At 38.8% G+C, this 14,141-nt stretch overlaps 2 protein-coding genes across 3 annotated transcripts; one reads left to right on the forward strand and one right to left on the reverse strand.

Moving 5' to 3' along the window:
* The first annotated feature begins 10,922 nt into the window (after nucleotides 1–10,922).
* Nucleotides 10,923–12,274, forward strand: LOC129764500 (mucin-2-like). 2 transcript variants are annotated; one of them, XM_055763624.1, is made up of 3 exons: nucleotides 10,923–11,037; nucleotides 11,141–11,980; nucleotides 12,036–12,176. In XM_055763624.1, the coding sequence occupies exons 2-3, from the start codon at nucleotides 11,398–11,400 to the stop codon at nucleotides 12,044–12,046; spliced, it is 594 nt and encodes a 197-aa protein (XP_055619599.1). In that variant the 5' UTR covers nucleotides 10,923–11,037; nucleotides 11,141–11,397; the 3' UTR covers nucleotides 12,047–12,176. The 2 variants fall into 2 exon arrangements, with proteins under 2 accessions (XP_055619599.1, XP_055619598.1); XM_055763623.1 differs by having other exon boundaries at nucleotides 10,927–11,037; nucleotides 11,141–12,274.
* Nucleotides 12,217–13,805, reverse strand: LOC129764498 (GTP-binding protein 128up). Its single transcript, XM_055763620.1, has 4 exons — nucleotides 13,597–13,805; nucleotides 12,675–13,510; nucleotides 12,493–12,615; nucleotides 12,217–12,427 (listed from the first exon to the last, which is right to left on the reverse strand). Exons 1-4 carry the CDS (start codon nucleotides 13,636–13,638, stop codon nucleotides 12,325–12,327), a joined length of 1,104 nt encoding a protein of 367 aa, XP_055619595.1. The 5' UTR covers nucleotides 13,639–13,805; the 3' UTR covers nucleotides 12,217–12,324.
* Between the last annotated feature and the right edge of the window lie 336 nt (nucleotides 13,806–14,141).

The following is a 14,141-nucleotide window of genomic DNA, read 5'->3' on the forward strand; positions in this document are numbered from 1 at the left end:
TAAGTTTTCGACAACCCGGATAGCTACGCCAAGATTCTGACGTTCAATCAACGTAGACCTTGCGATCATTCACGTATGGATCACTTTTTCGTGGACGCCGTCGCTATGACATGCCATGACCGTTTCTCTTGAGCATCCTACTGACAAAAACTAAATCGAACCGATAGAATCGCCTTGAAATATTTCACTTTTAATATGCAGCGTTCTAGACTGCAACATATTTACCTCATCATTGAGATGCAGATGTCCAGAACCAAGACGAGAAACGAGTGAGGCGCGACAGCTTTCGATCATCAGTTTCACTACGACGATTGCTATGATCCTGCCAGTCGGTAGTATGTCGCGGAACGGAAATGTTTGAGAACGCTGTACACGCTCGATTCGGACCATTTCAGCGACCTCTTCTTCTTCTTCTTCTTCTTAAATGACACCAACGTCCCTAGAGGAACTTCGCCGTCTCAGCGTAGTGTTACTTGCGTCATTTTTATTAGTATTTAATTGAGATTTCTATGCCAAATAACACGCATTGAATGCATTCTGAGTGGCAAGTTCTAGAAAACGCGTGACCACAGTGCAAGTCGGAGGAAAAGGTTTACACAAAGGTTTGAGCAGGACGAGTTATCTTATTGATAATAATTGAGTTACTGTATTTCTTTATTACATCATACTAACCAGTGAGCACATAAAATTGAAAAGAAAACGGACTGGTTATCCCGCAGGCATAGATTACTAATCGAAAGAACAATTCAAGCCTTTATCTAAAGTATTCATTCCATGGCATGTCGAGAGAATTTCCAACCCGGGAAGACCCTAGATCGATCGGGAATTGAACCCAAAGCCTATGTCAGTATTAGCCATGAATTTTCAAGGGAAATCCCGCTTTATCAGATCCCCGGCCACGACCGGCAATTGCGATCGTTTCCGAGTTCTAGTAGCTGAGCAAACCCAAGCCTAATTCTAGACGATACTTCAGGCCAATTATTTTACATATCCCAAGGCATGTCAAGAAAATTTCCAACCCGAAAAAATCCTTGGCCGATCAGGAATTGAACCCAATACCTATGTCAGTATTAGCCTTGAATTTACAAAGGAATTCCGGCTTCACTGGATACCCGATAACGGTCTGTTAATCGTTTTCGAGACCAGACAGCTAAGCGAACCTAGGCCTAATTCCAGCCGATACCTCAGGCCCTACATTCAACCTGGGATATAAACGTGTCAACCTTAATCTGCAATGAGATCAACCACAACACAGAAAAGTCTTGATATAATTATCTGTTGAGAAGATGAATTTACAAGTATTCCGATTGAGCTATCCCTAGCTTACCTCAGGTTTTTACATTAAACCCATTTGAATACTTTCATTAAAAAGTCACAGGAGGGTTATGTTCGAGACACGACCGCATAGTTGACGTAGGATTGCGTTAGGCTATCTGTTGGTTTTGGATATGTTTGAAGAATTACATCGTTAAACTCCTTGGTAAAGATTTGGTGGCCCTGAAAAGGGCAATTTTGTTTGGTTGTTGGGTACTGTTTGTTTACTCTTCTAGTGTTTACCGAGTGATTATGGCAGAAGTATGGTAAACAGTCGTTGGGTGGTGCGTATCAGATAGAAGATGCCGAAGTAGAATGAGATATTATGAAAACCACCCTCTGTGACCCTAGACGAGATGCCTCCTGTGTTATGTATGGATGAAATAAAGAAAAAAAAACTCTCCAATGTAATATAAGATAATTACCAATACCAAACACAATTATCAATTTTTCTCATCAATAAAAACAAGTTATTTTAATATAGAAAAACATATTTGAAATGAAAAAGGCAATTCAGTTTTATAATTTTCACTTTCTGAGTGTTTATTCAACCCAATGCGAACGTTGATTGGACTAACATCACCTAATACTATATGTAGAGCAAATAGGAAATCATTTTTTCGAATATTTCTTCACTTTTCCAATTTTTCCTCGCCGCATGAACTTTCCTTGGGTGAAAATGAACACAACAGAACAGACAGCTCAAGCCAAACGACCCGTTCTCGTTTCCGCTCGAGACATCATGGTTTTTATTTATGGAAATTGAAATAAATCGTTTCATATATCAAATCATTTTCAACACAACTGCTACCATATACAATTTTACAATTACACTTGTGCAAATTTTTTTACAATACACGGTCAGTCATTGATATGAAATTTCACGAGACAACCAACATTAAAGCTCCAAATTTAAATTTTATTTGCTAGAATTTATCGTATCACTCACCCTACTTGCAATATAAAAATTCCCCCGGCTTGCATATATTTGCAATGCCGATTTCCCTCGGCCACCTTGGTTTTGATGTCTCTGTTAGGGAACACATTTCGGTGGGAATAAAAATTCCCCCTACTTTCATGTATTTGCAATGTCGATTTCCCCCAGGCAGCTTGGTTTTGAAGTCTCTGTTAGGGAACCGTCGCATGTGTCGTCAATTTCGACCAATTAGGAGTGGATATTCCCGTTCGGATTGGGGCTGACATTTTCCTATTGTTCGATAGTTAGTTTCATGAAGTATATTATTTTGTTCAATATAAAGAATTGTTATGAAGTGCCAAAATCGAATAACGCAAAAATTTCATCAATCCATTATGAAATGAATGAGCAATAAGCGTTTGAAATTGGACAATTTTCACGTTGTGCGCAATTTTCGATTTTCAATTTGTACCCCAATATGTTCCCGAAAGATGTAATCCTACGTCAAAAAATAATTGTTTTTCATATGTTCTATCTCAAGTTGTTTATGTTTGCTAACGCGCGCGGGCTCTAGCTATTTAAGATTTCACAAGTATTGTTTAAGTTGATGTCGCCAGGCAGAGGAAAAAAAATAATGACCATCATCATTATAGTCTAAAGATAAGGAAATACAAATATCCGTTAAAAATTTGATCATCTTACATACTAACATTAATTATATGCAGGGTCAAAAATCTAAATCATGCTTCAAAAACTCATTACAAATACTACGCAATATTCGAAGGCTTGTTGCTGTCTTTGCTTCATTTGGTAATGTGTTATACAGGCGATATCCTTTATAAAAAGTCACAGGAGGGTTGTGTCCGAGACACGACCGCATAGTTGACGTAGAATTCCGCTAGACTACCTGTTGATTTTGGATATGCTTGAAGAATTACATCTTTACACTTTGATAATGATTTGGTGACACTGAAAAAGATGCCGAATGAGATATGATGAAAACCGCACTTTGTAACCCTAGACGAGATGCCTTCTGTATTGTGTATAATGATATAAAGAAAAAAAAACTCACCAATGTAATATAAAATAATTATCAATACCGAACACAATTATCAATTTTTGTCATCAGTAAACATGTTACAGTAGACATACAGTAGAGTAGAACCTCAATTATCCGTGAGCAGATTATCCGCGAAAGCGAGTTCACTTGTAATTCTATAGAACTTCACGAAATTTGCCAGTGAGCGGTAGGGTCTTGTTCTTTTGTTTTGGTCATGTCTTTCACATTATCTTATCACTGGTGTAAACGATCCTACAGATGGATAGTTTAATGATTTCTGTATTGATGAAACATAGTGCTCATGCTTAAATATCCTTTTTGTGTTCGCACCTCATGTGTAGCCCTTTATTGCGTTATCCGCGATTTTCGTAATCCGTGGTGAGCTAGCCCGACTATTCCGCGGATAATCGGGGTTCTACTGCATAGAGGAAATATATTTGAACTGGAAAAAGTAATGTTCTTTTATAATTTTCACTTTCTGAGTGTTTATTCAACCGTTTATTCAACCCAACGCTAATTTTAATTGGTCTAACAACACGTAATACTATATGTAGAGCATATGAGAAATCACTTTCCCAATTTTTCTCGCCATAGGAACATTTCTAATTCCAAGTCATTTTTAACACAACTGCTACCATATACAATTTTACACTTACACTTGTGCTTAATTTTTCACAATACACTATCGGTCATTGATATGCAATTTCACGAAGCAACCAATATTAAAGTTCCAAATTTAAATTTTATTTGCTAGAATTAACCGTATCACTTACATTACCTTCAATATAAAAATGGCCTCGACTTGCATAAATTTACAATGCCGATTTTCCCGGACACCTTGGTTTTGATGTCTCTGTTAGGAAACACTTTTCGGCAGGAAAAAAAAGTTCCCACTACTTCCATGTATTTACACTGCCAATTTCCGCCGAGTAGCTTGGTTATGATGTCTCTGTTAGGGAACCGCCGCATGTGTCGTCAATTTCGACCAATCAGAAGTGGGTATTTCCGGTAGGATAGGGGTTGTGAATTTTTAATTGTTCAATGATAGTTTCATGACATATATTATTTTATTCTATGTAAAAAAAATTATGGAGTGCCGAAATCCATTGACGCAAAAATTTCATCAATCCATCATGAAATGGCTAAGCAATAAGCGTTTGAAATTGGACATTTTTCACGATGTGCTCGATTTTAGATTTTCAATTTGTACCCCAATATGTTCCCGAAAGACGTAATCCTACGTCAAAAAGTGAGTTTTGGGTCCAGACATTCGAAAGTTCATGGGTCTGAGGTCACTTGCTTGTCTTGGGTTATATCGGTGCATATCTCTTCCATACGTTATCGTGTTTAATAAATAGTACGGTGTCATACCGTACTATTCATCTCACATATGAACGTAAGAGTGCAGTATTTGATACGCTGTCCCACTGACATCCATTGTAGGCTTTCAAGCATAAATCTTCGTGGAGTAAGTCGATCGCATCTCAATATCAAGCGCATGGCCTTGTTTTGAACAATTTGCATTTATTTCATATGCCTACAAAGGATGCCAACGGTACGGTGTCGACATCTGGATACGAGATTAATCTCCCACTAAACTTATCATTATGATATCAAATTATCTTCAGATAAAATTTTGGTATGAGATTATTATATCACATGAAGAAAACAAAGCTTTCCACTCACATTAAATACCAGTTTGATACGAAGAAGTTAATTTTCATTAATGATTTTTTATTTGAAAAGTGCTCATTCTGCCTGAAAACTCATAATTATCTTCGACACTTCACTAACTCGTAAAACGTAGTTCAATGGCATGCCGTTTATTTCGTTTTTTGTTTGTTTGTTTTGTTTATTCATACTTGTAGAGTAAGGGTCTACCCTTATAAAAATTCTACAATCGGATTCAACGTTGTTCATACCACATCCTTATAACCGTTACAAACTCAACTAAAACTAATTTTAAATGCATTAAAAATAATGAAAAAAAAAACTACACAATACATGTAAACCCTATCCACTATACTGTCGCTCATCCCATTCAAGATTATTCCCTCAATTTAACCAATTCATACATTCCCGACGGAATCTTGCTGCTGAATGAATGGATTTAATATTCGCTGGAAGTTGATTCCAAAAATTAACCGCACGCACGAAAAAAGTATTGCTATAATGAGAGGACTCTGAAACTTCTGAAAGGCTACAGCTTATCACTAAGATAATAAGGACCGAAATGAATTATCTTAAATAAAGTGACATAACATCGTAATTTGAAGAAATTATGGAATGAACATCCCAACAGTTCCTGCTGTAAATGTGTTACTCTAGAAAATGTAGATAATCTGAAAACCCATCGAACACAATGGTTTAATGATACCCTCAGTCTGTCAAACCCAGCTGCTGAGGCGTTCAAAATTAATTCTGATCCATAGGAAAAATGAGGTAATAGAAGAGATTTAAATAGCAAAAGCTTGGTAGACACAGGAAGCATTTCTGCTGTAAGTCGAAGATGTCGTAAGCCTGCATAGATCTTACCACATTGTGCATTTATTTGAGAGTCCCATTCGAGGTTAGATTGGAAAATAACACCAAGATTGGCAGCTTTTTGCACATATTCTATTTTTTCGTTATTGATAGTTAACTCCGGTAAACTTGTACGAATCTGTCGTCTGGAAATGAACATGGCTTTAGTTTTCGACGAATTTATTGGAAGCATATTACTCAGAGACCATCGTAAAACATTATTGAGATCATAGTTAATACGACGCCCTATATCTTCTAAATCCCAATCGTTTGAGCAAATGTACAGTTGCACATCATCTGCAAACATGTGAATAGTACAAAATTTCAAAACAGATAGCAAATCGTTGATAAATAATGAAAACAAAAGAGGACCCAACACTGATCCTTGAGGAACACCTGACAAGCTATTAATTGAATTAGATAGGCTTCCGTCATTTTCCACAACTTGAGTACGACACGTCAAGTATGATTTGATCAGAAAAACTGCTTTGCGACTAAAATTGAACAGATACGATAATTTTTGCAACAGCTTCACGTGTGAGACTCTATCGAATGCTTTGGAGAAATCTATCAAAAGCAGAAATGCAACGCCTTTTCTGTCGATAAATTGGTGTAAATCGTCATGAACCTTAAGAAGCGCTGAAGTGGTGCTGTGCCCCGATCTGAAACCCGACTGATTAGGACTAAGAAGATTATACCGCTGAATGTAAACTTGAACTTGAAGTTTCAAAATTTTCTCAAAAACTTTGGACAATGAACATAAAATACTAATTGGACGGAGGTTGTTCAAACCAGAACCAGCAGGTTTTTTGCGTATCGGAATTATTTTCGCCACCTTCCATGCTAGGGGAAATTTTGCAGTTGAAATGAATAAATTGAAAAGATATGTTAATGGGGTGATTACAAATGGCAAAATAAGTTTGATGAATCTTAATGGAATACCATCCATTCCTAGAGCATTTGATGAAAACGAATAGATAGCATTCGAAACATCCAGCTCATTACATTGAGTAAATGAAAAACCGTTGGAATTGGAAGGAGGCACCGAAGGAAGCATAGTATCTCGAGTGAAGTTATCACAGAAAAAAGTATTTATTTCATCACCAGAATTACAGAACTTCGCACTATGAAGTGAGCCCGCAGAAACATTTAGACGTTTCAGTTTTGTCCACAGTTCTTTAGTCGAATTCGCCGATTCCAAATTGATTGTCATATAGTTAGACTTCGCTTTATTGACTAGTTGTGTCACTTTGCTACGAAGTCTCTTGAACTGAATATGATCAGATGAACTTTTACTGTACGTCCATTGGCGATATGCAATATCTCTAACAACAATAGCATTTAAAATATCATTATTGAACCAAGGAGCATTTGAATTAGTGCTCGAGATTCGCAGTGGAACAAACCTTTCGTAAATTCCAACTATGTAACTGTTCAACAAGTCTAGAGCCAAATCAGAGTCAGTGAAACTATAAAGTAAGGACCAGTCTAAGTTGTCTAAAGCGTTTTGTGATGCGGCCCAATTTATTCGATTGTAGTCCCTAAACATTTTTGGGCGATCTTCACTGCATCGTGTCAAATTTAGCGATGAGAAAATCATATCATGATGTGAAAATCCTGGTGCTGCGACTTGGTTGAAATTGAGAACAAAATTAGTGTCATTCGTTATCAATAAGTCAATTAAAGAACTTCCACCGGGGTAAAAGTGGGTAGGTTCATTGTTGATACAAAATAAGCCAAAATTGTCTAGAACTTCACAAAACCGAGTAGTTTTGGCACAAACTCTGTTCAGATTCGTATTGAAATCGCCTGTCAAGATAATCTTCTTATAATCTAGAGACAGCTCAGCAAGCTTTATATCGAGAATATTGGAACAATCGCCTTCGGGGGGCGAGTAAATGACGCCAAGCAAAAATTTTTCGTTATTCACCTTAACTTCAACAAATAAGTATTCGGTTCGGTCTAAATCTACTTGTTCAAGTGTGAGATCAGAAGCATTTACAATTTTGCAATCAATGTTAAATTTATGATAGATACAAATTCCACCACCTCGACCGATCTTGCGATCATTTCTCAAAATGCAGAAACCATCGACAGTGACCGTTGTATCACTGATGTTTTCATTGAGCCATGTCTCTGTTACACATACTATGTCCACTTTACTATTTAAAAAGCAATTTTTAAATTCATCAAACTTACTTAGTTGACCACCGTGAGTTAAGTTCCACCGTGAAGTGTATTCGAGAATCAGGCCCAATATCTTCAGAACGAATCGTGACGAATTTTTCAGTATGAGAAATGAAACATTTCAAAATAAACTGCTTTCAAAACATTCCAGATCCGACCGATAGGAGCGCTGCAGTAGAATTTACAGTGAGTAAAAATATCAAATGACTCAAGCTCCACTGGTGCTTTTCATTTTGATTTGTAGTGCAACGTAAGAACTTCACGACATTCACTAAGACGCGACGCGAGACAAGACAAACACTTATTGTTCTTACTATTTAAACGGTTTAAAAATTACCTTAAATGTCGATCGGTTTCGGACGCGAAGCTGCCCATCTACGGGACAGTGTCCGAATGTCCACTGGTGCTATAGCTTCACGAACCCAAATTTCCGAACCGAAATTTACCACCCATACTGCACTTCGTCTCGACACATCGCTTGCTCTGTTGTTCCTGGAGCTTAGTGCCCTCTGCACCTGTGCCTACTGCTTGATCTTATAGATCTTCGTTTGGGAGAGCATATTCTTATTATGCTGAAAAAATGGTACAAGAAAAAAGTTTTCGTCTACCGTCAATCTTAACATTTATTGATCTACGTTTTAGAATCTTTCAACAACACGATTTAATGATTGTAGCATACTACCAAGAACAAGGATGGAAAACAAGGGAGCATGATGTGATTTACGATTAATCGCAAACTGCACAGATCGTAATCTGTGCAAACTGCGACTAACTATTAATCCTCACCCATCATAACCAAATGATTTTCTCTTGGTAACTCTGAGTTGACCAAAGCATTGCTAGACTGAAACTAGTTCGAATAATTGAGTTACTCTCCTTCCTCGTTTTGCTTTCAACTCCTAACAAGAATTTGCTCCATGGGAATGAGTGTCTCTATGACGTACGATTCTCGCTCTCTCATCCGGGCGTTCAATTTTCCTTTCCGAGCGCGTTTACTTCAATGAAACTGGGTAAAATAAAAAAATGCGCTACAGCAGATAGGACGACTTTAATGTTTTATGTTTCACAGAGGATTTCTCAGATGGTGTTTAAATTAATCAAGAGACTACAAACAATAATCCCTCTCAAATCACTAATTTTATGAGTTAATGTAAATGCGTTATTGGCCAAGGCTTTTACGACATCGAACACGTGGTCTTGCGAGATATATGTTTCCGCCTGCCCAAATACAGACCACTTTTTTCGGGGCCGAATAAACTGGTGTCTAGAAAAGACCTTGATTACCTTGAATTAATAAAAAAAAACATAAATTAGCGCAAATATGTCAACATGTGTTTTTTTGTTTAAGCACGTAAATATTTGCTCATATTTTTTTTGGATTGTGGCACTCTACATAATTTGTATGCAGATAGACTATCTACAGTTTGTGGGGGAATGGAATACTCATACAACTCAAATGGATAATGATTATCTGCTATCACAAAGCTGAGAAATTTTTTGACGTTTTGTTTTACTATTGATTCATTAAAAAAAAACTTTATTTTTAAATGTTTCCTTATCCTGAGACTGGCTCACCATATTGCACTGCTACTAAAACCGTAGGCTAACTTCAAGGATATTTTTTATTCATTTTCGGCGAATAATCAATAGAGTGCCGTGTTATGAAACATCAGAATAGCAAAAACAATATTACGATCATAAGGTGTTGGACAGGTTATTCCAGACGACATTGGAATATATTCCATCTGATCATCTTTAGAAAGGTTAATGACCTTCAAAGGATAAATTTATCTTGGGCACATTGAATTGATGTTCATGACTTCCAGTCGGACGTTTGTTCGCTCTGATAATAATTGTGTGGTCCTCACAAAGCATATATTCCAATGCCGTCAGTTCACTGAAATTATTCGCATACCGTTTGATGATAAGGTAGGATGTTGATAATCATTTGCTGCGATACCTATTGTTCCAACAGTATTCATTCGACAATATGAAGACTGAATACCTGAAATTAACCAGATTCTACCATGCAAATCTGCGGTCAAAGCAGTATGTACACTTGAGAGATGCAACAAGTTTGAAGGGATATAAAAAAACATTAGTCGTTCGACAAATCTACTGCCACATATGTCGGAAGTCCACGATACATGAATATCATACGTCCATACTATTTCATTACATTTATTCGCAACGAAGAACGTAACCACACAGAATTGAATTAATCAAATATGTGATCCGTTTTATCTACAAAATACAAAAAGGGTCTGAAATTCAATCGAATTCGAAAGGTGTTTCGTGAAGTCACTAATTGAATTACTGGTGGAAAAATTATTTGGAGAGAAATGTGAATGTTCAGAATTATTGGAATCTAAAAACGATTTTGGGCGGGATGAGATTCGCCCAAATCTGCTGGTAATAAAATTAATCAATTGCATCCATTACCCGTCTGCTGTTTATCGGGCGGGAGACGACAGCAAAATAAAATCGACACGAGACTGAGTCAGCCACTCACTGCGGACAGTGCAATAGAGAATTAAAAATCCCTCGATGAGTGTCGTAAGATTTCAGTTGATCGTCTCTTGTTACACTTTCCGAACAAGAACTCATCATCCGCTCTATGGAATGGGATTAATCGTTTGTGGCTTGCACTCACGATAAAACTTGAGTAGTAGAAGTAATGCTTCGAGAGTGCAAGCAGTGGGGATTCCGCTCTCATATTGCTTTTTTGAGATCTTGGTAGCTCACCGTTCCAAGTATTCTCTCTGTGTACATATGAAGAATAAAAGAGCCTCGCCTGCTGGGGGTGATTTAAAAACATCCGACTAGAGGGATATACTTATTCATTGATCGTTGAATGTGATTTTTTACCATCCCTGACCAAGAATGTGACCAACAACGACGAATCATACATTCGACTACCACATTTTATAGATCTTCTTTTATGTGATAAAAACATTATTATTCATTGTCATCCTATATCGTGTTTTCATTCAATGTTGATAAGAAATGTAAACCGACTGACCTTCACATAGCAGAGGTATAAAATTGTTCAAGTTTTTCAAAATTTTCCTCTATCAGAGAACCATCAACCAAATGTGTGTATTTACCGTTAATAATTGTATCAAATACCCTCCGGTCAGTCAACGTTAACAACACATATTGCTACAAAAGGCGCTTCTGCTCATGATGCAAACCAAATGCAAAACAAAAATCCAGTTTCTGCGCGGCTAAAAGCAAAACCGGATCTGTATCAAGCGCTGGTACCAGAAACTAATATAAAGTGATGATTCACATCGAGCACCGAATTACTACCATTCTGCGGATAGTGCGAGGTGAACATCTAGTTCCACATTGCATCTATAATATTAAAATTTCGTAATTTATTTCGCTCCACAGAATGGCGCTTCCTCAGTTATTAGTATTCACGTGCTTTTTGTTGCAGCTCATCTTAGCCAGTGGAACACAAGATCTGCGTGAGCAATATGACGACATCAGTATCCTTCAGAGGCGATGTCCGTGTGTTCCGATCAACACCTGTCGCACGCAAGTCATTAGTTTGAGTGAACAAAACTACCTCAACAATTTCTTCCGCTGTCCAGATGAAACCCTCAGTCATTGTTGTGGTTCTTATTTCTCCACTCTTGGTGATGATGATTTCTACTTCGATGGGCGGAATGGAGAGAAAGTTTTTGTTGTTATGGCGCAACCAGTGACCACCGAGAAACTCACCGCTTCTGCTGTTATAACAGTTCTGCCGGAAGCCGTGCCCACGACGACAGTTATCGCCGATACAACTCTTGAAACAACAACTTCTGATGCAACTGAACCTTCAACAACGGAATTCACAACAACTACGGAAATGTTCACTGCTACAGAGGTCATCACAACAGGGGCTTCTGCAGAGGAAACCGAAACTACAACAGCTGCTCATGTGACGACAATGACAGCTCCAACTAAGCGACGCTTTCGGAAACTGTTAAGTAGAATTAAAAACACGTCCACGTTGAAACCTCGAAAACCATCAACATTTTCTAGCACAACAGTAGCATCCCAAACTGGCCATCGAAGTACCTCTACGACAACGGAACGAATTTGGACCATTCCAACTCGAAAAGCGCTTTACAATCCAGAATTTCGGAAACGATACCATGCGGGACGGTTTCAACAAGGACGAGACGAATAGGCTTTCTCATCTGAAATCAACTGTCTCGATGTGTTCAGTTATTGTTAAATATTTTAATGGTTAATAAACTTACACAACTGTTACAAATTGAGTTGATGTCCAGCCGGAACATGTGTTCGCAGGGTTCGAACCACACCGCTCTTAGACCTTCTTAACAATTTGGACAACGTCTTCGTCGTTCAGCACGTGATCGATGCCCACTTTCTGGGGCTGATGCTTGACAGAGGAACCCCACACGAGGGCGCTGAAACGAGCAAATCATGAATTCATCTCTACTCATCTTGTATTCGCGAGCCAATGATAGATTACTATTTAAATTCCTTGGCGATTGTGCGATGCAACTTATTGCAGAAACTCTCGATGCTCGTATGTTCACTGTGCAACACGATTGGTGAACTGTAATCCGGAAGCTGTCCCTTCGGTTTCGTATAGCTGAAAATAATGTTTCAAAACATTAGCTCAATCATATTTTTTCCACAAATAAAGCTTACATTCGCACGAGTTTCAAATATTTCCACATCATCTCAAGCAAATCGTCAAAGTTCCAGTGGTGATGAGCAGAAATGGGCACACAATGTGGAATCTTGTAGATCACATCCAACTCTTCGATGCTGATCTGATCGATCTTGTTCAGCAGATAAATGCAGGGAATATAAATCCGATTGCCTTCGATCACATCAATCAAATCATCGGCTGTGGCATCGTATTTCAACGTAATGTCCGCATTATGAATCTTGTACTCGGACAAGATTGACTTGACGGTATCAAGATCCAACTCAGACTGAGTCACGGTGACGTTCAAATTGACTCCACCTTTGTCCTTCCTCCGGTAGCTAATATTCGGCGGCTGCTTGTTCAGCCGCAATCCGAACCCTTCCAACTCGTGCTCGAGAAGTTTCTTGTGGGTGAGAGGTTTCAACACATCCAGTACCATGAAGATCAGATTACACGTTCGAGCCACGGCAATGACCTGCCTACCACGACCCTTACCATCCTTAGCACCTTCGATGATTCCGGGCAAATCGAGCAACTGAATCTTCGCACCTTTATACTTGATGCAACCCGGGACAGTTGTGAGCGTTGTGAACTCATATGCTGCCACCTCGGAGTACACTCCAGCCAAGTTAGACAGCAGGGTCGACTTCCCCACCGATGGAAACCCAACGAACCCAACTCGAGCATCTCCGGTTTTGGACACTTCGAAACCCTGCTCCGAAGCACCGCCGCCTCCCTTCGGGGTGATCAGCTCACGGCGCAACTTCGCCAATCGAGCCTTCAGCAACCCCAAATGCCCAGCTGTGGCCTTGTTCCTCTGAGTACGGGCCATCTATTTTGGGTAAAAAAAAAAAATAACAATTATCATAACCTCATTCACGGAACATTGCTCCCATACGAAAACAAAGTTCAACCAACCTCAGCCTCGATTTGGGCAATCTTTTCCAGTATCGTACTCATGGTGGACGGTCAAGGCGCGCCGCAACTGCCAGCTAATAACAAACCGTAACTATTTACGTAAAATGCAGGAAAACATTCGTTCTCGATAAGGAACAAACCGGACAATGCGTCCGCACTGTGGATGGTGCAAAAAAAAAAGACGTGCACGTCAACACGGACGATTTTGAAAGCCGAATCAGCTGTCAATTCGTGGATTGACCAAGGCGCCTAGAAGTATATCCTAAGGTGGGCCAACTTGCTAAAACCAAGGCGCCTAGAAGTATATACTAAGGTGGGCCAACTTGCTAAAACCACTCTTCAGCCATCTTGGAAGTCTATTGTGTTTTGTTTGTAAACAAAACACAATACGCTATTGCCGAAGCTCGCTGGTGATCAGTCTGTCTCTTTCACGCTACAAGGAAATAATTCCCCTTCTACTTTCTTCCGTGCTGTTTTCATATACCGCTCCCCTACCCAACTTAGTGACGAAACGGCCTCACCTAGTACCATAGACCCGTCTTGGC

This window comes from Toxorhynchites rutilus, chromosome 2 (assembly GCF_029784135.1).
Source record: "Toxorhynchites rutilus septentrionalis strain SRP chromosome 2, ASM2978413v1, whole genome shotgun sequence".
NCBI lineage: Eukaryota > Metazoa > Arthropoda > Insecta > Diptera > Culicidae > Toxorhynchites > Toxorhynchites rutilus.